The sequence below is a fragment of the Gorilla gorilla genome, chromosome 1, assembly GCF_029281585.2.
Source record: "Gorilla gorilla gorilla isolate KB3781 chromosome 1, NHGRI_mGorGor1-v2.1_pri, whole genome shotgun sequence".
Lineage (NCBI taxonomy): Eukaryota > Metazoa > Chordata > Mammalia > Primates > Hominidae > Gorilla > Gorilla gorilla.
In genome coordinates this window covers 148,450,366-148,477,294 of record NC_073224.2, presented here as the reverse complement: position 1 = coordinate 148,477,294, position 26,929 = coordinate 148,450,366, and the positions used below count along the sequence as shown (strand labels likewise).

Here is a 26,929-nt window from a genome sequence, read left to right as displayed (position 1 = left end):
TGCGCATGTGCAACCAGAGCGGCGGCGGGAAGTGTTGCGCAGGCGCATCCGATCGACTCGGTAGGTGGGGAGCTCTTGGAAACGGCGACCCAGGCATCTGGGGAGCCACAGAAGTCGTACCCCCTTAAACCGTGAGTTTCCGACGGTTTGTTCCATCGCGCGGGATTGTGAGGGATTAGGAACGAATTCTGGATCGTGACTTCGGTTTTCTCGCCGTGCAGTTCCTTTCCCCGCCCCCCTTCGGATCCCTCCGACCTGCGGCGGGAAAGTCGCGCGCCTGCGCACTAAGCATCTGGTTCGGTCTCTGGCCCGAGGGAAGCCGGTCCTTCCCGGCTCAGCTCGCGACCAGCGCTGGCCGGCGGATTCCCATTCATTCACCCTTCTCCTCCTCCGCCAAGTACTCGTGGCCAGGGTCGTATCAGTTCTCCGTCAACTTGCTTGGGGCCTTGGATGAGCCTCCTGGCGCTTCCTGTCAGTGGCGAAACGGTTTTCTCCCTCAGTTCTTTTCCTGACTTCAAACCGCCCCCGGCGCTCGGCCCCTCCCCCACGCGGTCCCGCTGGCTGTGCCGGACTCGCAGCCTCGCCGTTTCCCACTGCGCCTGCTGCTGCGCGGGCGCCCAAGCCGGGAAATTCTCCCTGCAGCCCCCTGCCGGTGTTTCTGATAGGTGAAAATAAAGCACATGGAATTCCTTAGACAAGGCCACAGTATGCCCTACTGTGGAGGTTTGGACACATCGTGCGTTTGAAAATGTTTGCCCCTTTGGGGGCAGTAGCATGTTTTTAGTGCGTGGTTTAGCGAGTGATCTAAACTTCTCCAGTGTTCTAATTTTCACAGCTGCTTTCCTCCCCCTGTGGATGTAACCCCTTAGCTGGCATTTTGCATCCCAATTGGCTTGTGATGGAGGCGTCTTTGGGGATTCAGATGGATGAGCCAATGGCTTTTTCTCCCCAGCGTGACCGGTTTCAGGCTGAAGGCTCTTTAAAAAAAAACGAGCAGAATTTTAAACTTGCAGGTACGTGTTTAAATCCAAAGATGTACAGTTATAAAGATTTTTCAGGCAACAATTCTGTGTTTTCAATTCCTCTCAAAAAATAAGATTAAATCTTAAAGTGAATTGTATGTTTCTATAGGACAGTGTTAAAACAGAGCTTCGTATGATTTAAATGTAGGACTGAATTGCGATTTGGAAGACTGTAATACAACCTGTTTTACGGTTGAAGTTGCTATGGTCTCAGTATTGGTAATTAAGAATGCAGAAATTTGATGATGCCCAAATTAAATTTCTCTTTTGTATCTGTGTTCTTATCTCTACTCACCACATTGCCTTAAGCTTAAATTTAGAAATTGACACTGGAGATCATCACTTAAGTATTCAAAAGCAGAACTCACAGACAAAAAAATATGAAATGTTTGTAGCAATAATAAAGCACCATATCTCAGTGTACAGCATGAAATGTTCTTTGACCGTAAACCAGACCTTGGGGTGAATAAGACAGGGTCAAGCAGTGCCTGCTCTTGTACACTCGCATGTGTACCTTCATTTCTGCTCTGGCACAGGACCTGGGACATAGTAGGTATTTGTTAATAATAAATATTTGTTAAATAGAGGAATTCTAGTTGACTGTATTTTTTTTTCTGAAAGGGTAGCCAGATCATCTTTCCCATCTTTGTCTTAAGTGAATTCTGTGCTTGTCCAAAAGATACTTATTTTGACCTTTTGTCCATATATTCTTTATAACCCCACCCTAGAAAAATATGACATCACATACTTTCTGCTTTGATGGAAGTCAGTTATCCCACTTACCTAAACTTGAAACTTTAATCTTCAGCTGATGCTTTTTATTTGTTCCCCATATCGTCACCTAGTTTTATTTCTTTTTAGTAAGTATGGCATTGTGTCTTCTTTCCGTTCCCATTTCCACCACATTAATTCATTTCCTTACACTTTGTTCCTGATTTACAACAGTTTCTCACCTATGCTGCCTTCTTGCACTTTTCCATCCTTCAGTTCATCTTGTACGTTGGTGCTAGAATAATCTTAAAATGCCACTTTCATCCAGTTTCATGGATACTGTTCCTCTTCCTTTCCATTTTTCCAGCAGTTAGCTGTTTTTTTAGTTCATCTTTCCCTTTCTAGTCATTGGACACATAACACAGTAACACAGTCATTGTAGTATTCTTTTTCTATTGCTTAGGACTCTGCATTTTGTCTCCACTGTAAGCCCCTTGGCGGCAGTATCTCCTCTGGTTTCTGAAGTATGTTGTGACTTCAGCAAAGTATCTGAATGGATGACTCTGAATTGGTTCTAGCATCATGTTTAGGAGAATGCCACTATTCTAATATTCTGAAAATCTGCTGGGAAGTAATGAGTGGGGTGAATTTTATTCCAGATTTCAAAAGTTTTGTAGCGTTTATGTAACAACATTGGACATTATAATACGATAAATTATAAAACGTGCTAAAACTTTACTCTTATGGTTCTTGCTAAAGTTATATAAACATATCTTATGGTTCTTGCTAAAGTTATATAAACATAACTTCAATAGGGAGCAAAGCTGATGAGGTCCAGGCACATAACAGTCTTGTAATCTAATTGGGAAAGTAAATCAAATTAGATCATGAGACAGGTATATGCCTGTACCTCATCAGCTTTACTCCTTATTGAAGTTAAATTTTTGATTGGATGTTTTATATATCTTAGCATTCCCAGAGCTTAACAGTGTCCAGCACATAGTAGGTGCTTGAAAATATTTGAATGAATGATTTAATGTAAGGATATAAAGTAAAATACTTAGTGTAATGGATGAATAGCATGTCTCTTTATTTTGAGATATTTGTCAGATTTTTATAACATTTTTCTGATAAACATGATTATTGAAATTTTTGAAGTAAAGAAAGCCAAAATAAAGTCTTTTCCCATTATTGAAATATTGCCACTGTTGACATTTTGTTATATTCCTTTAGCCTTCCTAGGCATACATAGGTACATTTTTTAGAAACTAAATTGGGATCTTGTTTTGTTTTTGTTTTTGAAAACAACAAAACAAGAGTTTGGGATCTTATTTCTGATCTCCATTTTTTTTAATATATATCTTGAATATTGCTCATGTAGTAAATATTCTACAACTGGATTTAAGGTCCATTGCATATTATATTATAATATATTTAATCACCTTTTACTATTGACCCTATAGATTGTTTCTATTTTTTCCTATTAAGAAAAATGCTGTAATGCACAAACTATCTGGCATAATATTGGTCAAATGTTTATTCTTTCACTGTTTTGGCAAGCTTTTTTTTTTTTTTTTTGAGACATGGTCTCTCTGTCACGCCACTGTCACTGGAGTGCAGTGGTGCAATTACAGCTCACTGCAGCCTTAACTCCTGCACTCAAGCAATCCTACCCCCTCAGCCTCCTGAGTAGCTTGGATTACAGGCGTGTGCCGCTACACTCAGCTAATTTTAAATATTTTTTTTAGAAACAGGATCTTGCTATGTTGCCCAGGCTGGTCTCAAACTCCTGGCCTCAAGTGATCCTCCTATCTTGGCCTCCCAATGCACTGGGATTATGGGTGTGAGCCACCATGCCTGGCCAGTAAGCTTTTATTTTTTTTTTTTAAGTATCTACTCTATGCCAAGTTTTAATAAGTGAGAAAGATCTGTTCAGTGAAAGAATGATGTATAAACTCTATATTGAAAGTCTCCTCCATACTGGTGAACTCTACTGGAAGGAAGGAAGGCTTCATTCTGTTTGCTACAATGACACCCTTAGCCCATGCTTCTAAAATGGGCTATGGGTACCATCTTTGTTTGCCTGGGACAGATCTAGCTTACAGCTATTGTCACAATGTAATTATTATTCCTGCTGCCTTTTCACTCAAGAGTGTCCCAGTTTGGGCTTACATTATGTATTATCCCCTAGTTCCAGGAGGTATAAACCAGAGAGTACATGAAGCCCCAGAATAACCATGACTATATGCCTAGAGTGTCAGTTTTAATCCATGACAAGATATTGAAAACGTTTCATTTATGTGATGAATATTTATTGTCTGTTATATACATGTACTTTTTTAGGTGCTAGGGATAAGTCAAACCATAAAACAGAAATTAACACCGTGGTAGTTAGACAGTAGACAGAGAGTAAACAAAAGAAGTAAATACTGTGCTCAAAAGTGATTAATGTTACTAAGAAAATGTAAAAGGGAAGAGGAGATAGGAAGTATTGGGGAAGGAGATTATAATTTTAGTGACTATGGTTGGTCATAGCCTTCTGTAACATTTGAGCTAAGACTTCAAGGTGGTGAAGGAGTGACCTGTGCAGATATTTGGGGAAGAGCATTCCAAACAGAGGAAACGGCAAGTACAAAGACCCTGAGATGGGAGTGTGCCTAGCATTCAAGAATAGCAAGGAGGTCATTGTGGCTAGAATGGGGAAGGTAATTGGAATGAAGTCAAAGAGAGATGTAAAGAGGCTTTCTACTGGAGTGAGATGTGAAACCATTAGAGGTTTTGAGCAAAATAGTGACAAGGTGACTTAGCTTTATCAGAATACTCTGTTTAAACTCTGCTATGTTGCAAGCCGACTGACTACTATGTTACAGATAGACTCCAGGCTGGCAAGGAGTGTAGTTAAGGAGACTATTGGTATATTAAAACCAACTTGGATATATTTTGCAGCAGAAAACAAAAGTGACTTAAAATGTCAAAATAGAAGCCTAGACCTTCATGTATAAAATAGAGGCATTTAAATAATTTTTAGCACATTATAGACTTTCAGGATCCTCCTCCAGTCCTCAAAGTCTGTTTTCATTTGTCTGTCTTTAGTACTGTTTTCCAGCTTTTGACATGAATGCACTTTTCTGCTTTCTGCTGTCATTTCCCACTTCAGAATTTTAGGATATTGCATTCACTTTGGTTGCCAGGAAGTTTTACTGTTGTTTAAAATTGTTGAAGTTGTTCTGAAGTGACAGGAAACCTTAATAAACATTTTGATTTTTGTAAAGAGGAGTAGGTGCATAATAAGTGAGTAGTGGTGTGGAAGTACCCTTAATGTTTCTCCTCCCTTTCACATCTGTTCTCCACTTGTCATTTTTCTGCTTAAAAACTTCCTATAGCTTTCATGTGCATTCTCTCTTGTCTTCCTCAGCCACATTCTATTTCTATTATTAGTAGTAGTAGTATTGAGACAGGGTCTCCCTCTTCCATCACCCAGGCTGGAGTACAGTGGCACGATCATAGTTTAGTAACCTCAAACTCCTAGGCTCAAGGTATCCATCTGCCTCAGTCTCTGTAGCTGAGACTACAGGCCCGTGTTACAAACCCCAGCTAATTTTTGTTTGTTTGTTTGTTTTTTAACTTTTTTAAGAGATGGGGTCTCAAACACCTGGCCTCAAGCAGTCTTCTTGCCTTGGTCTCCTAAAGTGCTGGGATTACAGGCCCGAGCCACTGCCCCAGGCCACATTGTATTTCATTGTCTCTCAGCCCTCCCCCTACCCTAATCATCCAAGCCTTTTTTTTTTCTTGTTCCTGTCTTTACAGACATAGTTAATTTTTCCTAAAATGTTTTCTTCCACTTTCACTACTTGGTGAATGCTTCAGAACAAAACTTAGCTGTCAACTGAAGGCTTCCTATCACCTTCAGAAATCCTCCCCAACCTAGTAGTATATGCATTCTTTTATTACAGGTGTCACCTTGTATTAAGAATGATAACATGTTTCCTTTACTAGACCAAGCTCCTAGTGACTGCATCAAATTTATTGGGTTTTTTTACATACCCATTGCTGAGCATTTTTTAAGACAGCGTTTATTTAAACGAATTAGTTCTAGCCAGGTGCGGCGGCTCACGCCTGTAATCCCAGCACTTTGGGAGGCCAAGGTGGGCAGATCACTTGAGGTCAGGAGTTCGAGACCAGCCTGGCCAGTGTAGTGAAACCCCGTCTCTACTAAAAATACAAAAATTAGCTGGGCGTGGTGGTGCGTGCCTGTAATCCCAGCTGCCCACGAGGCTGAGGCATGAGAATCTCTTGAACCCAGGAGGCAGAGGTTGCAGTGAGTGGAGATTACATCACTGCACTCCAACCTGGGCAACAGAGTGAGACTCCCATCTCAAAAAAGAAAGAAAATTAGAAAATATATATAATCAGCAACACCTCTGTGAAATTGGGCAAATGATTTAACCTCCCTGAATTGAGTTTCCTTATCTGAAAAATCAGGATAATCATTCCTGCTCTGCCAAGTTCACAGTACTGTTAGGAAGATCTCAAAAGATAATGCATGTGCCAGTGCTTTGAAAATGTCTTAAACTTATGCTATATAGGGCTAGTAGAGCCTAGATACTGTAATAAAATCTGAAGACTTATCTAGTTCTCTTCTGTATCCAGTAGTTTACTGGGTTTTGTATTATTGCCTCCCCTTGTTTTAACTATGTAGATTTTTATAAAGAACTGATACTTATTTAAAAGTAGCAATTTATCTGCAGTCAAGGATAGAGGATACTACTGGCAATTGGGACAATTTTTTAAAAATACTTTTTTACATGCTTGAGAGCTTTAGTAGGCCTTCTCTCTGAAAATATAGTGTGAATATTTAATACATAAAATTTTACCGAGCCTTTAAGATTTTGTATGTTTACGGGAAATAGTTTTCAAGAACATCGCAATGTGTCATTGTCATGCCATCTAGTGATCACAGCACAAATTGTTTAGTTATTTTAAAAATTTGGTGCTTTTTCATGTTGTAATCTCTATAGTAACAATGTATCTCTTAGTATATAATTCCAGTATAGTAGAAATTTGGTGTATTTAATTCTGGGACTGTCATTTTTGTCTGTTCAAGAGGTGTGTGTGAGTTATAGCAACTTGATAGGGTTTTAATCTTATCACAATGTTATTAAAACTTTTATGTATAATTAATTACTCATATTTTATAATTTATTTCATTGAGCTTTTTAAATTTTAAGAAACTATAAAATATACTGTCATTGATTAAAACTTTAAATTTTTGTTTCCTTGAAAGGTGTTAAAAAAGATATTGAGAAGCTTTATGAAGCTGTACCACAGCTTAGTAATGTGTTTAAGATTAAGGACAAAATTGGAGAAGGTAATCTGGGGATATGCTTTTACTATTTTTACAAGGTCTTTTTTCCCTTCTATTTTCCTTTTGTAGTCTTGGTTTTCATTACTGTTTCTTATTGAAAAATATACCACTTTTTAGACTATTAAGACCATAGTTTTATTACTAATTATGGTAACAGCTTTTCTTTTTCAACCTCAAAGAAAGAATAAATAATAAATATTTACCGTAAAATGAAGTCCTGTTTTAATCTATTATGCCATTGAAACAGTTTTTACAATCTATCTTAGAATTGTTTCATTAACATTTTTAAAAACCAGATATTGAAAAATTTAATAAATTGCTTTACAGGCACTTTCAGCTCTGTTTATTTGGCCACAGCACAGTTACAAGTAGGACCTGAAGAGAAAATTGCTCTAAAACACTTGATTCCAACAAGTCATCCTATAAGAATTGCAGCTGAACTTCAGTGCCTAACAGTGGCTGGGTAGGCAATTTAAACTTATTTTAATTGAACTTGTATATAATTTATAAGATTTTAAAGTAGATATTTAGCAGGGATGAGGAGATTATATGTGAATTAAATACATTTTTCAGTCAAGTGTTTGCAATTTGCTAGCACTTTCCTTCTAACCTTGCAATAGTTAGTTAAATTTATAGTAATTCTTTTAGATTGGATTTCCCTTGAGGCTCGACTTGATTTCCTGTCTTTTATCACTGCTTTTTGTAACCTTCCTGCCAAATCATAAACCTTGGCTTTCATGGTTTAGATTATTTTGTAAATGTAGGGAACTCACATTTCACATTTCCCCAGCTATTGACGACCTCATCAAATATTTTATTTAGAATAACAGAATCATCTGGTATGGTTTCTCTCTGCTAGGTCATTTCTGTCAACATATGGACATGATTTAGAATCTTATCCTCCTAAACTGCCCTCCTTCTTCCACCTGCTCCATCATTTCTTTGTTCCCCCTTACAGCCAGACTTCTCAAAAATTATCTGCATACATTGTTTTCATTCCACACCTCTGTTTCACTAAATACCTATTGCGGCTGTTCTCCTCTATGCTAAACTGGAAACTATAGAGTCAATCATTACTCTAGGCATCATTTAACACAAATGACGTGAACCCTTGTCTTGACTTCTGTCCTGCCACACCCTCCTTGTTTTCTTCTTTCCTCATTTGGCGTTTCATTTTCAGTGTCTTTGCTAGCTCTTCCACTTCTATCTGACCCCTAAATATTGGAGTTCCTCGTGCTTGCTCTTAGGTTTCTCTGTATTCTTAGTGTCCTCCATTTCCACATGATCTAAAGTAATGATTCCCAAAAGTATATAGTTAATCTCAGACCTTTATCTTAACTACAGGTTTGTGTATATCCACCTGCCTATTTAACATTTCCACTTGGTGCCTGATAAATATCTCAAACCTAAAAGACAAAACTAAACCTTAACATACCAAAAAAAAAAAAACACCACAACAAATGTTCTTATCCACCCATCTCTGCAAATGGCCCATCTACACACTTGTTTGGGCCAGAAACCTAGAAATCATCCTCATTTTCTCTATTTCTCTCCTAAACCACATTAATCACTAACTCCTAGCCATTTTGGCTCTAAAATATATCTAGAAGTTCATCCATGTCTTTCTTTTTTTTTTTTTTTTTTTTTTTTTGAGACGGAGTCTCGCTCTGTCGCCCAGGCTGGAGTGCAGTGGCGCGATCTCGGCTCACTGCAAGCTCCGCCTCCTGGGTTCACGCCATTCTCCTGCCTCAGCCTCCCGAGTAGCTGGGACTACAGGCGCCTGCCACCACGCCCGGCTAATTTTTAGTATTTTTAGTAGAGACGGGGTTTCACCGTGTTAGCCAGGATGGTCTCGATCTCCTGACCTCGTGATCCACCCGCCTCGGCCTCCCAAAGTGCTGGGATTACAGGCGTGAGCCACCGCGCCCGGCCTCATCCATGTCTTTCTATCTTCTCTGCCACTGCCTCAGATGAAGCCTAGACTACGACTGTAGCCTGCTTCTTCCTTCTCCCCTTAATTCTGTCTTTACACAGCAGCCAGAATGATCTTTAAAATATAAAATATATATGTATATAACTTAAATTGGGTTATTAGTTCCACCACTTAAAATCTTTCAATGGTTTCCCTATGTACTTTGAAAAAAAAATTCAACCTTCTCATGCCTATCTTCCCACCTCCCTCACTGTGCTCCATTTCTTTAGTTTATCAAATTTGTCTCAAGAGCTTTCTTACCTCAGGGCCACTGCCCAGACTGTTGCCCCATTTAGGAAGACCTCTCCCAGTCATTGCTTGCTGACCCTTCATCTTCTGATCTGAGCAAGAGTGAAACTGGACGCAGTAGTTCATGCTTGTAATCCCAGCACTTTGGGAGGACTGCTTGAGGCCAGGAGTTTGAGACCTGCCTGGACAACCTAGCAAGAACCCATCTTTACAAAAAACTTAAAAATTAGCCAGGCAAGGTGGCACACATCTGTAGTCCCAGCTACTTGGGAGGCTGAGGTAGGAGGATCACTTGAGCCCAGGAGTTTGAGGCTGTAATGACCTGCGATCACTCCATTGCACTCCATCCAGCCTGGTCAACAAAACAAGACCCTGCCTCTGAGAAAAAAAAAAGAGTGACACTGCTTGAAAGATGTCTTCTCTGAATTAAATTAGATTCTCCTATTTTTTTTTATTGTCATAGCATCTTTAGATTTCTTTCAAAGCCCTTATCATAATCTGTCATTATAAGTTACCTTGTTATTATCTGTATTGTCCACTAGATAGTAAACTCCATGAGGACAGAAATTCTGTAAATTTTATTCACTATTGCATCACTAATGTCTATAATCCCTAACAGCAAATAACAGTGCCCACTAAATACTGAATGAATGAATAAGCCTGTTTGTTTCAGCCTTCTGTGTATTATAGAAGACAAGAAAATGAGATGGCCTCTATAAAGAATGCTTGCATACATTCTTGTACCCTAAATATGATCATTCCTTTTTCTATACTTTTAACTGTCTCCCTCTACCACTTTTTCTTTTTCTGTGCTTAAAAAAGTACATGCTAAAAATGCCTTCATCTGATCTTACAATGCAGTCAGGCAAATTGTCTTTAGGCTCAGCTTCCATTGTGTTATATTTTCCTTCCTTCTGTTTTGTTTCTTCCTTTCCACTTAAATTGCTGTCTTAAAAATTACCAGTTAATTATTCTTTGCCTAACTAAAAGCCTTCCCTCAGTTGTTATTCTCTTTGACTTCCATGCTAATAACTCCTCCTTCAAAATTCCTTTCTTATTTGGCTCTCTAACTTGACTTCTTCCAAGCTCAGTTTTCTTTTCTCGCTATTAATTTTCATGTCTGTAGGTATCACTTCTCTGCAAGTACTCTCACTGGTCTTCTCACTTAAGGCTTAGTGCCTTGTCTAGATATCTCTATCAAAATGATGAGGTCTGGTTTTAGATGCTTCTATTACTGGCTTCTCTACTCATTTTTTGGTATCTCTATTGTTTTCTTACTCAGGCTCAAAATCATAGAAATCACCTTTGTCCTATTTTCGTCTTTTATGAAGCAGTGTAGCATAGTGATTAAGAGCATATATCTGGAGCAAAATGCCTGGGTTCAAATCCTGGCTTATTGATCTATTAGTTTAGTGACCTTAATTTATTTATTACTGTTACCATCTTATCTGCTAAGTCTTATTAATCTTTTCCCTTTTTTCTCATTCTGCTGCTTCCCCAGTCACAACTATAATTACCTCGTTTGAATTATTATAGTAACTTCAAAACTGGTGCCATTTTTGTTTTAAAAGAAAACTTTAACACGAGAACACAAGTCACTTGTGTTTATATTATGTGATGATGATTTAAGTCAGTTTTCTAGCAATATGTATGCATTGCTAAAATTGCGGTTTTTAAAATTAGGCATAAAGTTTCAGTCCCTCTGACCTTTCTTCTAAAAGTTCCTTGTGCATTTTTCCACTAGGGGGCAAGATAATGTCATGGGAGTTAAATACTGCTTTAGGAAGAATGATCATGTAGTTATTGCTATGCCATATCTGGAGCATGAGTCGTTTTTGGTAGGTTTTAATATTTCTTGAATTTTTATTAGCTAAATATTTAATTGCAAACAATATTTGTTACTCATTTCATTTGTAACTTTGTTTTAGGACATTCTGAATTCTCTTTCCTTTCAAGAAGTACGGGAATATATGTTTAATCTGTTCAAAGCTTTGAAACGCATTCATCAGTTTGGTATTGTTCACCGTGATGTTAAGCCCAGCAATTTTTTATATAATAGGCGCCTGAAAAAGTAAGTATGAAGATTTACTAGAAAATATTTATCCTATTTCTTTTAAAAAACAATTTTATTGTTTATATTTAAGGTATTGAACATGATGTTATATATAGATAGTACAAAAGTTACTATTGTGAAGCAAATATTTATCTCAGTTACCCATCTTATTTTTGTTTTTATGGCAAGAGCAGCTAAAATTTACTCATTTAGTATGAATCTCATATACAGTACAGTTTTATTACCTGTAATCTTCAGAGTGTGCATTAGGTCTAGATTTATTTATCCTACATATCTGCTACTTTGTATCCTCTGACCTATATCTCTTAGATATAATATAACATACTGCAACAGCCATGCACAGATTATTTCTATTTCAGTTTCTTTGTGATTGGAAAGGGAAATTTGGTGACGAAGAAGATAAAATTGTATTAGTGGAATAATGTACATTATTAGATGTACCATGGTTCAGTGGAAATAGCATGAACTAACAGACTTAGAGTCTAATAATTTTTGACCTTAGACATGTCTCTTATCTCTGGACTTCATTTTTCTTTTCTAGTAAGTGAGGGGATTGGACCACATGATAGCCAATTTCCTGTTTTAACACAAAAGTTTTATTTTTATGTATACTTTTTAATGCTGATTATAATTATAGAGAAATTATAAGCTAAAAATAACATAAATACCTCTATATAATGGATCATATTAAACATAATAATATTATAACTTCTTTTTTGAGCTTTTATATGCCTGACTTTTTAATTTTCTTTAATTGGAACAGATTTTAAAACCATGATTTTAATTTTTTTAAGCTTTCTTAACTAGAAATTATCTGCTATGATGCCATCTCTGCCACCATCAGAGAACAACGGACTGTGTTTATGTTATGTATTCCTCTTCTGCCTTATTAACACAGACCACTGGAAAAAGAAAATTTGATTGTGGGACACCTCTTAATTTTCAATCCTGGTTAGCTGTTAAATTCTTACTTTGTCTGGAAAACTTATTTTTTTTTCTTTTTTCCAGAATGTTATAAATTCCTAATTGATCCCAAAAAGAATTACAGTTTTTATGAGGATGGTTTGAGAGTATTACAATGTTACTAAGCTTTAATTGCTACAGATAAGTAAAAATGCTTAATTTTGTCTCTTAGGTATGCCTTGGTAGACTTTGGTTTGGCCCAAGGAACCCATGATACGAAAATAGAGCTTCTTAAATTTGTCCAGTCTGAAGCTCAGCAGGAAAGGTGTTCACAAAACAAATCCCACATAATCACAGGAAACAAGATTCCATTGAGTGGCCCAGTACCTAAGGAGCTGGATCAGCAGTTCACCACAAAAGCTTCTGTTAAAAGACCCTACACAAATGCACAAATTCAGATTAAACAAGGAAAAGACGGAAAGGTTCTCTCTCTTTTATTTCTTAAGTACTGACATTGTTTTAGAAATATACTCCTTCAACCAACAGAGGGAGATAGAATACTAGGATAGTACTTATAATTTAAAAAACTTTTTTTTGCGTTTGTTATATGTATTCAGTTGATTAAATTTTCACTAAGATTTGTACTGAATCATTTTGGTTACTATTTTAAAACTAAAATTTACTTTGTCAGTTTATAACATCTGTCATTAACTATTATGAAATCATATTTTATGACAAAAATGGAAAATATTAAATTTTCCCTGCATGTTAAAAAGTTCAGATTAATTATCGTTTTTAAAAGAAAGCATTAGTTATAGGGGAGGAATTCTGAAGTGTCTATCTCCATTTTAGCTGCACAGCAAAATGTAACATCCATGCAGGTGGTTTTTTAATTTTTTTTAGTTATATATATTTGTGGACTATGATAACATTGTATGGGTGTTGAGTTCTGTCTAGACTATTTTCTCCTTTCACAGAAGTGGTTTGGTGCCTGAGAATGACTTGGATGCAGCTGTTTTTGTTTCATCTCACTTAACTCTTTCAAAACTATGGCAGAGTACAGCTGGCAGAAAGTGTTACAGATATAATCCTTATTTTCCTTGTTTTTGTTGGTATTGTAGGAGGGATCTGTAGGCCTTTCTGTCCAGCGCTCTGTTTTTGGAGAAAGAAATTTCAATATACACAGCTCCATTTCACATGAGAGCCCTGCAGTGAAAGTAAGTAATGTAGCTTAATAGCGTAATGGTCAGTCAGTCATACACTGAAGAGAATTTAGGTAATAACTAGATTAACATTTATTATCAGAAATTTTTTTAAACTAGAGTTTGGCTTTGGCAGAAGGTATTACTGCTTTAAGCATTTAGTCAAAACTTGTTTTCTCCAGTTTTTTTCTGAACTTTTCTGGTGGAATTTTTTCTCATTTTTGGTTAGCTATTACTGCTCTTTCTCTAGAGGAACATTTAGAACATTAAGGGCTTTCTGTCATTGCTAGAGTGTGAGCTCCATACAGTTAGCTAACTATTCTGACACATAGTTGATAGTGTAAAGATGTTTGTAAAGTTAACAAAATCATCATCAATGTAGATGATTTCGGATTGACTTATGATATCTTGTGACAGCTAGACAGCATGAGCAACAAATTAAAACTGTGATTTTAGCCAACGTACTTGTGCAGTTTACAGTTCTGAAATGGAGTTAGACACTAGAACATAACTGTTTTATACTTTTGTAATATATCAGGAAAAGTTCTAATAAAGTATAACTCAAATATTGGCCAAGCTAGGACTAATTAGTAAATTTTAATATAAGGTGACTTTACAGAAAAACCCAAGAAGACCTTAAACATTTTAATAGACAACTGTTTATTTACAGTCCAATAGCCATTCAGCAGTTTTTAAAGTTATGCTTCCGCTATTGCTTTTTGCCATACTAGCATTTTAGGACATCATGTTTAATGTCATGAAAATAGAAAAATAAGACTTTTCTTTTACAGCTCATGAAGCAGTCAAAGACTGTGGATGTACTGTCTAGAAAGTTAGCAACAAAAAAGAAGGCTATTTCTACAAAAGTTATGAATAGTGCTGTGATGAGGAAAACTGCCAGTTCTTGCCCAGCTAGCCTGACCTGTGACTGCTATGCAACAGATAAAGTTTGTAGTATTTGTCTTTCAAGGTAATGTGTTTTGCTGGTGTTATAAAATCACCAGCATGCTGCCATTAGAAATTGCATTGACTTGGGTGGATAATTTTGTGAGTGCAAGGGATCAATTCAGATCAGTGAACTACAATGGGCCTTGATGCAGAGCAGTAGTATGTTGAAGAGCAAATGATAACAGTTTTCATATATTATTTATTTGATATGGATATACTCTGGAAAACACATTTGCTCTTATATGCAAATAAGTGGGACGGGGTGGCTTTTAGAAGCTTAGAATCACACATTTTGATTGCTGATGTAGTCTTTTCTGTTTTCTCTTTTTATTCCTGCTTATGTGGAGTAACCAGAACCAAATAGTAGAGCTTCTCTCTTACTCCCACCTCCAACTCTTTGACTCATAAATTTCTTCCTTTCCTTCAAGGCTTGGCTTTCATAAAGCCTTTCTTGATTAACTCAAATATATAAGTGTATCTGTGATCAATTACTCCAAACAAATGAATTTTTATACCTGTGAATTGCTATTGGGTTCTATTTTTCTATTATGGCTCTTATTATCCACTACTGCTTTTTATTCTTGGAGGTTATTTTAAACCTTTCTGGAGTAAGTCCGGGGAACTAGTAGAGGGGGTAAAAAACAGAAGAAGAAAAATCTAGGATTTTTATCACACTAGATTATCATTTACTTTATAGTAACACTTATTATATAGGTATCAAGACAAAATTTACTGTGAACTAAATTGATGAATGTTATTTTTTAGACTTACATAGTTCAACTTTAACATAACTAGAGAAATCTTATTTCATCATAAGGCGTCAGCAGGTTGCCCCTAGGGCAGGTACACCAGGATTCAGAGCACCAGAGGTCTTGACAAAGTGCCCCAATCAAACTACAGGTATGTTGTACTGGAAATACAGAACCCAGTTAAAATGGATTGTTCCAGACGTATTTTATTTTATGATCTTTGTCTATTTATAACTAATAATTGAGTTCTTCTGCTTTTAATTATGTAAGCAGTTCTTGCAGTGTGGCATTCCTATTTTTAAGCTAATGCTATTCTTTATGAAAGTTTTTAATCCTAATGTTGCCTCTCTTTTTTTGTTTAAACAGTTTATTCCATAGATTACATTTTGCGTATTTATTTACAAGATGATCTTACCATCTTGTAAATAAATACACAAAATGTAATCTGTGGAATTTTGTTGACATCACCTTTGTGGGGGAAAAAATTATGTTTAATAGTTTTTGCCAGCCAAAGACTTAAAGCATTTTATTTGCTTGCTTAATACCTCAAAAGTTTCCTGTGATGTAGATATATTTGTGTTTGATTAAAATTATTTTTGTTATTATATAAACAATATAATAGCAGTTAGAAGGTTTTGAAAAAGAAAAATGTCTTCCGTAATCTAAAAAGTTACCATGGAGCTGGAATCCAGGAAACATCTTGAATGAATAGATGAATCCTGCTATTCACTTGGATTATGGGCTTTGAAGAAATGTATTCATTCATTGAATGTCTGTTCTTGCTTGCTAATGATAACATAAATAAATAAATGAGACCATCTGTTCACACTCTAGTCAGGACACCATCAAATAATTATAAAATAACCTGTTGAGTATGGTAATAAAACTTATTCAAGGTATTTAAGGAGTATCTAACTATCCTAACCCAAAGAGATTATGAAAGGCAATTCATGAAAGAAATGACCTCTTAGAATGTAAATTGGGCCGAGAGGTTAGCATAGAGGCATGAGCCAAGGAACTCAAGAAACAGCATACAGGAAACTAAAAAAGTTCCATTTTGGCCAGACGCGGTGGCTCATGCCTGTAATCCCGCACTTTTGGAGGCTGAGATGGGTGGATCACCTGAGATCAGGAGTTTGAAACCAGCCTGACCAACATGGTGAAACCCCATCTCTACTAAAAATACAAAAATCAGCTGGGTGTGGTGGTGCACGCCTGTAATCCCAGCTACTCAGGAGGCTGAGGCAAGAGAATCACTTGAACGCAGGAGGCGGAAGTTGCAGTGAGCCAAGATCGCACCATTGCCCTCCAACCTGGGCGACAGAGCAAGACTTCATCTCAAAAAAAAAAAGTCCAATTTTGCTAGAATATTAAGATGCAAGTTGAGGAATGGTGAGAAATAAACCTGGAATGAGGTAGACAAGGTCAGACCACAGTTGTTACAGTTTGGACTATATACTGTAGATATTGGAAAGTTAAGTGAAAGAAGTGACAATGGTATATCCTAGATGGATCATTCTGGCAGGCGTGCAAACAGATTAGCTTTTGGAGAGTGGTGGCATGAATTTGTCCAGGTGAGAGGATGAAAATGTGAATGAGGGTATTGGTAATAGGAATGAAAAGAAAAGTGAAGGGTTAGAAAGGCAGAGCTTGGTGGATAATTGGATGTAGAATTAGGGTGTGGTATGGTGAGGGAAAAAGGCATTCAGGATGTTTACCAGATTCCTAGCTTGGGAGACTTGGATGTGTACCAGTAACCAAGGTGGAGAGTAAAGAAGTAACTGGTTTATAGGGGAAGGTAAGGTTAGTTTGGGGTATAATTGGTTTGAGGTATTTGTGGGACATCCAAATAGAGATTTCCAGCAGAATCAAAGTTAAGTCTGATGCTCAGTGAAGGAGCTGGGCTAGAAATACAGTTGAATGTCATCATTATATAAATGACAGTTGAAGCCATGAAGTGGATGGACCAATCAGGGAGAGTATACAGAGGGAGAAGTTAAAACTCTGAGGAACATCCGTCAGCACTTAAGGCTTGGAGAAAACATTGAAGGAGCAGGCAGAGGTACCAAAGGAGCTAAGAAAGGCAAGTAGGGCCGGGCACAGTGGCTCATGCCTATAATACCAGCACTTTAGGAGGCCAAGGCAGGCAGATCACTAGGTCAGGAGTTCGAGATCAGCCTGGCCAATATGGCGAAATCCCGTCTCTACTAAAAAGTACCAAAAATTAGCAGGGCATGGTGGCACACACCTGTAGTTCCAGCTACTGGGGAGGCTGAGGCAGGAGAATTGAACCCGGGAGGCAGAGGTTACAGTGAGCCAAGATCGCACCATTGCTGCACTCCAGCCTGAGCAACAGAGTGAGACTCAGTCTCAAAAAAAAACAAAACAAAAGCAAAAAACAAAAAAAAGGTGATACAGTAGCCCAAGGAACAGAGAGCAGAGAGCAGAGAGCAGATAACCTGGTGATACTAGGAAGTCAACAATTAAGAGAGATGTCAACTTTAAGAAAAAAAAAAAAAAAGAGCTTTTTAACATCAAGAGCTAGTCGTAATCTTTAACTACCAGAATTCAGAAGATTAAAGTTTCTATAGTGGGAATGTAAATTAGTACAACCACTATGGAAAACAATTTGGATGTTCCTCAAAAAACTAAAAATAGAGCTACTACATGATCCAACAATCCCACTGCTGGGTATATACCCAAAAGAAAGGAAATCAATGTACCGAAGAGGTATCTGCACTCCCATGTTTGTTGAAGCACTATTCATAATAGCCAAAATTTGAAAGTGACCTAAGTGTCCATCAGCAGATGAATGGATAAAGAAAATGTGGTACTTACACACAATGGAAGTACTATTCAGCCATGAAAAAGAAGATCTTGTCATTTGCAACAACATGGATGGAATTGGAGATCATTATGTCAAGTGAAATAAGCCAGGCACCGAAGGACAAGAGTTGCATGTTCTCACTTATTTGTGGGATCTAAAAATTAAAACAATTGAACCCATAGAGAGCGGAAAGATGGTTACCAGAGGCTGAGAAGGGTGGTGGGAGGGTGTGGGGGACGTGGGGACAGCTGATGGGTACAAAAAAATAGTTATAAAGAATGAATTATCCAGCACTTTGGGAGGCCAAGGCAGGTGGATTGCTTGAGCTCAGGCGCTCGAGACCAGCTTGGGCAACATGGTAGAACCCTATTTCTACCAAAAACAAAAAAGTAGCTGGATGTGGTAGTGTGCATCCATGGTCCCAGCTACTCAGGAGGCTGAGGTGGGAGGATCACTTGAGCCTGGGAGGCGGAGGTTGCAGTGAGCCGAGATCACACTACCACACTCTAGCCTGGGTAACAGAGCCAGACCCCATCTCGAAAAAAAAAAAAAAAGAATGAATTAAGACCTAGTATTTGATAGCACACCAGGGGGATTATAGTCAGTAATTTAATTGTGCAGTTTAAAATAACTAAAAGAGTACTTTGAGGGGCTGAGGCAGGCAGATCACTTGAGCCCAGGAACTTGAGACCAGCCTGGCCAATGTGGCAAAACCTCGTCTCTACTAAAAATACAAAAAAAAAAAAAAAAAAAAAAAGCTGGGCATGGTGACATGCCTGTAATCCCAGCTACTCAAGAGGCTGAAGCATGAGAATTGCTTGAACCTGGGAGGCAGAGATTGCAGTGAGCTGAGACTGTGCCACTGCACTCTAGTCTGGGCCACAGAGGGAGACCTTGTCTCAAAAAAAAAAAAAAAAGAGAAAAGAATATAATTGGATTGTTCGTAACACAAAGGATAAATGCTTGAGGGAATGGATACCCTATTTTCCAGGATGTGATTATTACACATTGCATGCCTGTATCAAAACATCTTATATACCCCATCAATATATACACCTACTGTGTACTCAGAAAAATTAAAGCCTTCACAGTCACAAAAAAATAAAAGTAATTTTTTAAAAGTTTCTGTAGCAGTAGTTGGCGCTAGTGTCAGCTGAAGAAGAGCTTCTAATGTTCATTACTTTTCACTAAAATGAAAGCACTTTGACCAGTATGGTATGTAATTCATTCAGATTTTTTCCCACATAGCTATTTTTGGATTCCTTTTGATCCTATAAAATGTGCATTTACTTAGTGTTTCCTAGTGATTAAATATCCTTTTAAATTTACCAACACGTTGCTCAAGAAAGAAAACATATTTTGCAGTGAGGATTCTCAGTCCTGGTTGTACATTAAAATCACCTGAGGAACTTTTTTAAAACATTGATGCCTGAGCCCTACTTCAGAACTGTTCAATCAAAATCTTTGGGTCTGGGCATCTGAAATTTTTAAGGCTCCCAAGGTGATTCTAATGCATAATAAATGTTGAGGACTATTGATTTAGATGATAAAATTATAGATTTGAAATTTATTTTTAAAATTTGTCTTCTGTTGCAGCAATTGACATGTGGTCTGCAGGTGTCATATTTCTTTCTTTGCTTAGTGGACGATATCCATTTTATAAAGCAAGTGATGATTTAACTGCTTTGGCCCAAATTATGACAATTAGGGGATCCAGAGAAACTATCCAAGCTGCTAAAACTTTTGGTAAGCAGTTTTGTATTATAGAACAAAACAAAATGCCTTTGATTATCTCCTACAAATCACTTAATAAATTATTGTGAAATTTTCTTTACAAATAAACATTCAGTCTTGATAAAGTTCTCTAATATTAAGTAGAAAATTCTTCAGTTGCTTGAAAATAAATTTATCACCTCTCCTCTATACATATAATCATTTAATCTTATTAAGCACAAAGTAATACACTGTTGCAGTATTTAAAGTTTACCTTTATAATTTTATAAGAATAAGGAGTAAAATCTTAATTCCTTTTAGTTATGGTTTGACTTTTATTACATAAATTTACCTTTTATTAAAGGCATGTTTTACTTTTTAATATGTTTTACTTTTGTATTGTATTTTAAACATCAGATGCACTATGTCTTGGTACTTAGAGTGTCCTTGCCTTAAATGATCTTAGGCTATACTAACAAGTAAACAGTTAATTATTAATACAGTGTAATAAGGACTAGGGAAGAGAATGGAAATGTGTGTTGTCAGGTTGTGTAGGTTTATGGTAGCAGATAAGCAGAATGCATAGAATGCCTTAACTGATGGGATATTATTGTAAGCATATATTGGACTTGGATGTCATCTCCTTAGCCATGCAAGTTCTTCAAGACTGGGATGTGCAGTGTACTTCATAGGGCACGTGAGAATTATCTCAGCCTTGCTTGGCCAACAGTCTGAACTCAAGTGCCCATTTAATGTTTATTTTCCAAGCTCAGTTATAGTTAATACTTTCCAAGGAATAAGTGGGATTGACTCAGCTTACTACCATACAATACAGAACACCCCAGGAGACAAAGTTTCAGCCAGCCTACCTCAAGAGTAGCTGGGCTGTCTTGTGCTCAACCCCAGGATCAGTGGGTCTTAACCAGAGTTGCATGTCAGAATTATCTGAGAATCTTTAAGAAATACATATGCCTGCCCACTCAGCCTATTCTTGGAAAATATGATTCAGAAAAACAAGATACTTAGGAAGGCTCCAGCCTTGTTAGTTTGAAAAAACAAGTGATTCTGACTAAGAAACTATGGGTGTTTAAGAACCACTGCAAAAATTACTGCCCTTGCTTACGCACTAGTGCTATAGTCTAATCTACAAGAAAAACTTAGTGGTGGTTGTGAAGAAAGCCTCATCTTAATAGAGGCTTGCCAAAATATGCTTCTACAGCAAAGTCAGTCCACGATTTGTAACTATCTTGTACTTATTGTAAGAAAATTTTATTTGAAGATAATAGGATGAAATAATACATACAAGGGAAAAAAAGTGACCATGAGTGGAAAGCAAGATTGATATCTTAGAAATGGCATTCTTACATAATAAGATAACAAGTATGTTTATTCTCAACTGAGAAAACTTTAATCTACTATTGAATAACTTCGTGAGAGGTTTATGAACATGAAGTTTATCAGCAAACACCAACATATTTTATCGAAGAGCTTGACTCTCCCCCATTGGTAATCCAAGTTATAATCAGGGCCAACAATGGAAATACAACATCTGACACAAAAATACTCTAGATCAAGTGCCATGATAGCAAGCAAGAGCTTTTAGAGATTTATCATTGTAATACTTCTCATATTAAAAAAAAAATAGGGCCAGGCATGGTGGCTCACACCTGTAATCCCAGCACTTTGAGAGGCTTAGGTGGGCAGATCATGAGGTCAGGAGACTGAGACCATCCTGGCCAACGTGGTGAAACCCCATCTCTTTTAAAAACACAAAAATTAGTTGGGCATGGTAGCATGCACTTGTAGTCCCAGCTACTCGGGAGGCTGAGGCAGGAGAACCAGTTGAACCTGGGAGATGGAGGTTGCAGTGAGCCAAGATTGCACCACTGCACTCCAGCCTGACGACAGAGCAAGACTGTGTCTCAAAAAAACAAATAATAAAAATAATGCCATAGGACTTGTCTCAGTTGTATTAGTATGACATCTGTAGTTATTTTAGTCTTGATCTTACTATAACTTTGGACTGACTATAAAAGCCTCAAAATTTCAACAAACACAACTGCGTTCCCCTTTGTAACCTAAAGAAATGACTTGGCTGAGATTAGCAGTGAGAGCACCTTTACTTCTCTTATCTGTCCTCAACCCTTAAACCTGGCTCCATTGTGGGTTGTCATTAAGTACTCAGTGAATTGTGTTGAATAAATTAAAAAGAAAAGTCTTGAGCTGAAACAAATTCCTGACACATAGTAGTCTGTAACAAAATATGTTGACTGATAGTGTTACTTGAAGTTATTTTTCCTGAATATTGTAAATGAACCCTCTTTTTGGTCATATAAAAAAAGCATATTGTATAACTTGGGGACATGCTATAACATATACTATTAGTTATTTTATGACTCCAGAACAAGCTAATAAAGGAATAAAACTATATGAGTATTCCCCTCTGGCTATAATTTTCTAGAGAGAATAGGAATGATAGAATCAGTTTAAAAGTAAAAAAGCATTGGCATATTGTACTCTCAAAGAATTTGGTTTTTAGTAATTGTTTGTTTCCTCCCTTTCCCTCCCCCATTTTTTTCCCTGGCTTAGTACACCAGTCCAGTAGTTAGTTCAGAATATGTAAAGGTAACTTTTTATCATCCACAGTCAGATTAATGACTTTGTTGACAATCTACATTCTCAGAAAGGCATCTAAATGTTGTGGTACTTGTTGTTTCGTACATTTAGTACATTTCTGTTTAATAAGGAAATGCAAGGCAAAAATAATACATGATTGCCATTTGTGTGATTAACTTTTTTTGCACATCTGATAATAAACCCATCAGGAAGTTATTTCAAATACATTTATATTTTTAAAAACAGATCTAGTTTGTTTATTTGTTCATTCAGAAACATTTATTGGGGCTTTATGTGTGCCAAGTACTACTGAGAGTCTCTGCTTTCACAGAGCTTAAATTCTAGTGAGGGAGAGAACATAAATAAATACTATGAGAAATGAGTGGTACTGAGATAAAAGGAAAAGGGGAGGGAAGAGGCTCATTTAGGATAGGTTGGTCAAGAACAGCATCTCTAAGGATGTATGTGTCATTTGAACAGTTGTTGAAAAGAATAATGCCTTTTTGTCTAGTCCAACAGACATTAACTGACTACCTAATCTGTACCAGGCATAGGCTGGGTTTGGGGGGTTCAAAGATAAATAAGACAGTTCCTGCCTTCAAAGAGCTCACAGTCTACTAGGTGGGACAGACATATATAGGATAGCAAAAGTAATAGTAGAACTCCTCTCAAGATACAGTAGAAACTGAAATCGATCAGTTCTTTCTGAGGGTGTCAAGCCTCAGAGGTGATTCTTGATCTGAGTGGTGATGTCAGTGAGAGTGTCCTGGGCACACAAGGGGTGCAGGGCATCCTAGGCAAAGACAGGAGTCATGTAGTCAAAGACATAGAAGCATGGAAAGGAAGTAGAGTGGGGGCGTGGGAGCTGCAGCTAGTTAAAGATTATAGAAGGGTAAGATGAAGCTTGAGAAATTGGCAGAGTCAAGTGAGTGCCTGGCATAGCATAGTAAGTCACTGCTTTCTACTTATTATCTCCCACTTTATCTCCCACTATGCAATTCAAATACAACTTAAATATAGCATGTGGTGCTCTGTCTCATACTGTGTGTGTGTGTGTGTGTGTGTGTGTGTATGTCCGTGTCTATAAAGCATATGTTTGAACTTTCATGTTTCTCATGAGAGAGGCTTCTGATATATTCAAATAATAAAATGTTTTTTTCTGTTGTTGTTTTTTCTTCTTTTGCTTTTAGGGAAATCAATATTATGTAGCAAAGAAGTTCCAGCACAAGACTTGAGAAAACTCTGTGAGAGACTCAGGGGTATGGATTCTAGCACTCCCAAGTTAACAGGTGATATACAAGGGCATGCTTCTCATCAACCAGCTATTTCAGAGAAGACTGACCATAAAGCTTCTTGCCTCGTACAAACACCTCCAGGACAATACTCAGGGAATTCATTTAAAAAGGGGGATAGTAATAGCTGTGAGCATTGTTTTGATGAGTATAATACCAATTTAGAAGGCTGGAATGAGGTACCTGATGAAGCTTATGACCTGCTTGATAAACTTCTAGATCTAAATCCAGCTTCAAGAATAACAGCAGAAGAAGCTTTGTTGCATCCATTTTTTAAAGATATGAGCTTGTGATAATGGATCTTCATTTAATGTTTACTGTTATGAGGTAGAATAAAAAAGAATACTTTGTAATAGCCACAAGTTCTTGTTTAGAGACCAGAGCAGGATTAATAATTTATTTTAACATTTTAGTGTTTGGTGGCACATTCTAAAATATAGATTAAGAATACTTAAAATGCCTGGGATAGTTCTTGGGACTAACAACATGATCTTCTTTGAGTTAAACCTACCTAAGTAGATTTTAGGTGGGTTCCTATTAGGTCAGATTTTTAGCTTCCCTAATTACCTTTCACTGACATATACAGAAAAAGGAGCAGTTTTAGTTTTAATTAATTAAAATTAATGGATGTGATGAGGATTAAATGAATCAAAAGACTTAATTTGTAGATTCTTTTAGAGTTATGAGCTAGGTATAGCTTGGGGAAACTCAACCTGGTGCTGGTGCTGGTGCTCTGAACAATTTTGTAAGTAAAGAAGATAATTTCCTTTTCTAGAGGTACATATTAGGCCTTTTATGAACACTAAAACAATGAGGAAATGTTGGTCATGGGGCAAAGTATCACTTAAAATTGAATTCATCCATTTTTAAAAAACACTTCATGAAAGCATTCTGGTGTGAATTGCCATTTTTTTCTTACTGGCTTCTCGATTTTCTTCCTTCTCTGCCACTACCTAAAACATTCTCCTCGGAAATTACATGGTGCTGACCACAAAGTTTCTGGATGTTTTATTAAATATTGCACGTGTTTACAGTTGGGAATTTAAAATAATACATACACTGGTTGATAAAGGGAAGCTGCAGGACCAAGGTGAAGATTGATAGTCCAAATGCTTTTCTTTTTTGAGTTGTATATTTTTTCACACCATCTTAGATATAATTAGGTAGCTGCTGAAAGGAAAAGTGAATACAGAATTGACAGTATTATTGGAGATTTTTCCTCTGTGTAGAGCCATCCAGATCTCTGTATCCTGTTTTGACTAAGTCTTAGGTGGGTTGGGAAGATAGATAATGAAGTAGGCAAAGAGAAAAGGACCCAAGATAGAGGTTTATATTCAGAAATGATATATATCAATGACAGCATATCAAACTTCCTATGGGAAAAAGTCTGGTGGGTGGTCAGCTGACAGATTTCCCATTTAGTAGTCATAGAATACAGAAATAGTTTAGGGACATATATTCATTTTGTTATTTTGAGCATTGATAGGTCAGTATATCTACCTAATCTGTTTGGTAAGTATAGGATATATAAACCATTACCATTGATCTGTCTTATGCCATAATCTTAAAAAAAATTGAATGCTCTTGAATTTGTATATTTAATAAAGTTATCCTTTTATATTTTTTATGTCAGACTACTCATTTGAAAAATAGCTTTTTTTTTTTTAATTGACGACTGGGAATATTTTTCTTTTGAGATGGGTGAATGGTGATATTCTTTCAGCAAATAGGTAGTATGTTAATGAAACAGTCATGTTAACATATATTCAGAAATTAAAGAGGAAGAAAAATTTACCCAAAGGGTAGATAAGGAGACATTCTCTAAGAAAGTTTAAAATTCAGGGCTGTTGTTTTAACTTTCCATTAATGGCAAAGAACTTGGTTGATATTGAGGGGGAAGTAAAAGGGAGCTAGTGTTTTTAAATATACCCAGTGTTACAAATTAGTTCTCGGGGAATTTCAGTCCCACTGAAGAATATTGCCTCAATTTTGGACAAATATTCCCAATGTGCTAAATCAGAATTGGCAGGGAGCTTCTATATGCGTATTCTTTAGATTTTTAAGCCTTCTGAAGACCATTTTAAATAATGGGAAATGTCTCTAAAATATTTGAATTTCTAAGGATAGACTAAGAAGGTAACTAGTTAATGCCATTTCCTCTTAATCAGCTATTTTTCACTGTCAGTTTTTAAAAATTCCTAGTGCTCAGGCTCGATAAAACTGTTAAGGGTATTTTCATTTAAAAAGCCTTAGACATTTAGAACTATTAATATAACAAGCTACAAGTATTGGTTTTTGAAGCAGGCTGAGCTCTCTGGCATTTTTAATGAAACTTCCTTATAAGGAGATGATTATAGTTGTCTTAATGACCTAAATATGTGGCTCAATAATGGTTATTCCAAAGAATTAATCATAGTTTACTTCAAGATAATGAGCAAGTCATCAAGTAAAATGTTAATATCTTACTGTTCTAGCATCAGCATTTTAGGGACAAAATGGTGTTACAGATGTCAGAATATTGATTGCATAAAATCTTGAAACCCACAAAACTCGTAGGCTTAAGTCTTAGTAATTTCTGTTGTTTATGTAATTTCAGCCCTGCACGTCACTGAAAAGTTATTTATCTTTACAAACTGGCCAAATTTGGCGGGTAATGCTGTCTGCCAGTATCTGCAGATGTATTGTTTCCGCCTACATTTGTGCATGTTGTCTGTGGTCTTTAAAGAACACTAACACCAGATAGAAATGTCAACTCTGTTCAGATTTTTTCCTATATTCGAAGAACTGATGTTGCTGATTCCTAATTTTGTCAAATTATGTGTCTGAACTGTCTTCCTTTCTTGAAAGGTAGATATTACCAAACGTGTACCAGATAAGTAATCAGAAGTAGTTAATATTGTGTCAACTTACAGCACAGTTTTCAACAAAGTAACCACAAAGATCAGTGCTAAGGCAAATATTTAGTAAACGATGTCTTAGCTGTCTAAAGTAAAAAGGCATGATCTTAGGAAAGTGATTGCAAATTAAAAGAGAGAAAATTAAAAAACTGAAGTTTGGAAAACAAGTAATTGCAACAGTTCAAGAGTTTAATCTGACCTGATTTTTTCTTCTGTAGAAGACAACTAAAAGGACACAATTGTTCTCGATCTCTATTTTGAGTGCTTTAAAAAATTAATATATGGAAGAGTTCAAAATGGGCAAAATAAAAACTTATTTGGAGAGCATACGCATAGCTTTTATAAAGCAAGAACGATGACCAGAAAACAGATGTAAATGGTTTAGAATT

General features: G+C 36.7%; 1 protein-coding gene across 4 annotated transcripts; it reads left to right on the top strand.

The window, feature by feature from the left end:
• Positions 1-25,263, top strand: CDC7 (cell division cycle 7). Of its 4 annotated transcripts, none has more exons than XM_019028906.4 (12): positions 1-60; positions 870-1,013; positions 7,018-7,101; positions 7,426-7,561; positions 11,064-11,157; positions 11,248-11,390; positions 12,529-12,778; positions 13,418-13,513; positions 14,290-14,468; positions 15,264-15,346; positions 19,619-19,768; positions 23,542-25,263. In XM_019028906.4, the coding sequence occupies exons 1-12, from the start codon at positions 6-8 to the stop codon at positions 23,934-23,936; spliced, it is 1,809 nt and encodes a 602-aa protein (XP_018884451.3). In that variant the 5' UTR covers positions 1-5; the 3' UTR covers positions 23,937-25,263. The 4 variants fall into 4 exon arrangements, with proteins under 4 accessions (XP_018884451.3, XP_018884500.1, XP_004026166.1 ...); XM_019028955.4 differs by having other exon boundaries at positions 18-60; positions 836-1,013; XM_004026117.5 differs by having other exon boundaries at positions 34-131; positions 836-1,013.
• Positions 25,264-26,929: the final 1,666 nt, after the last annotated feature.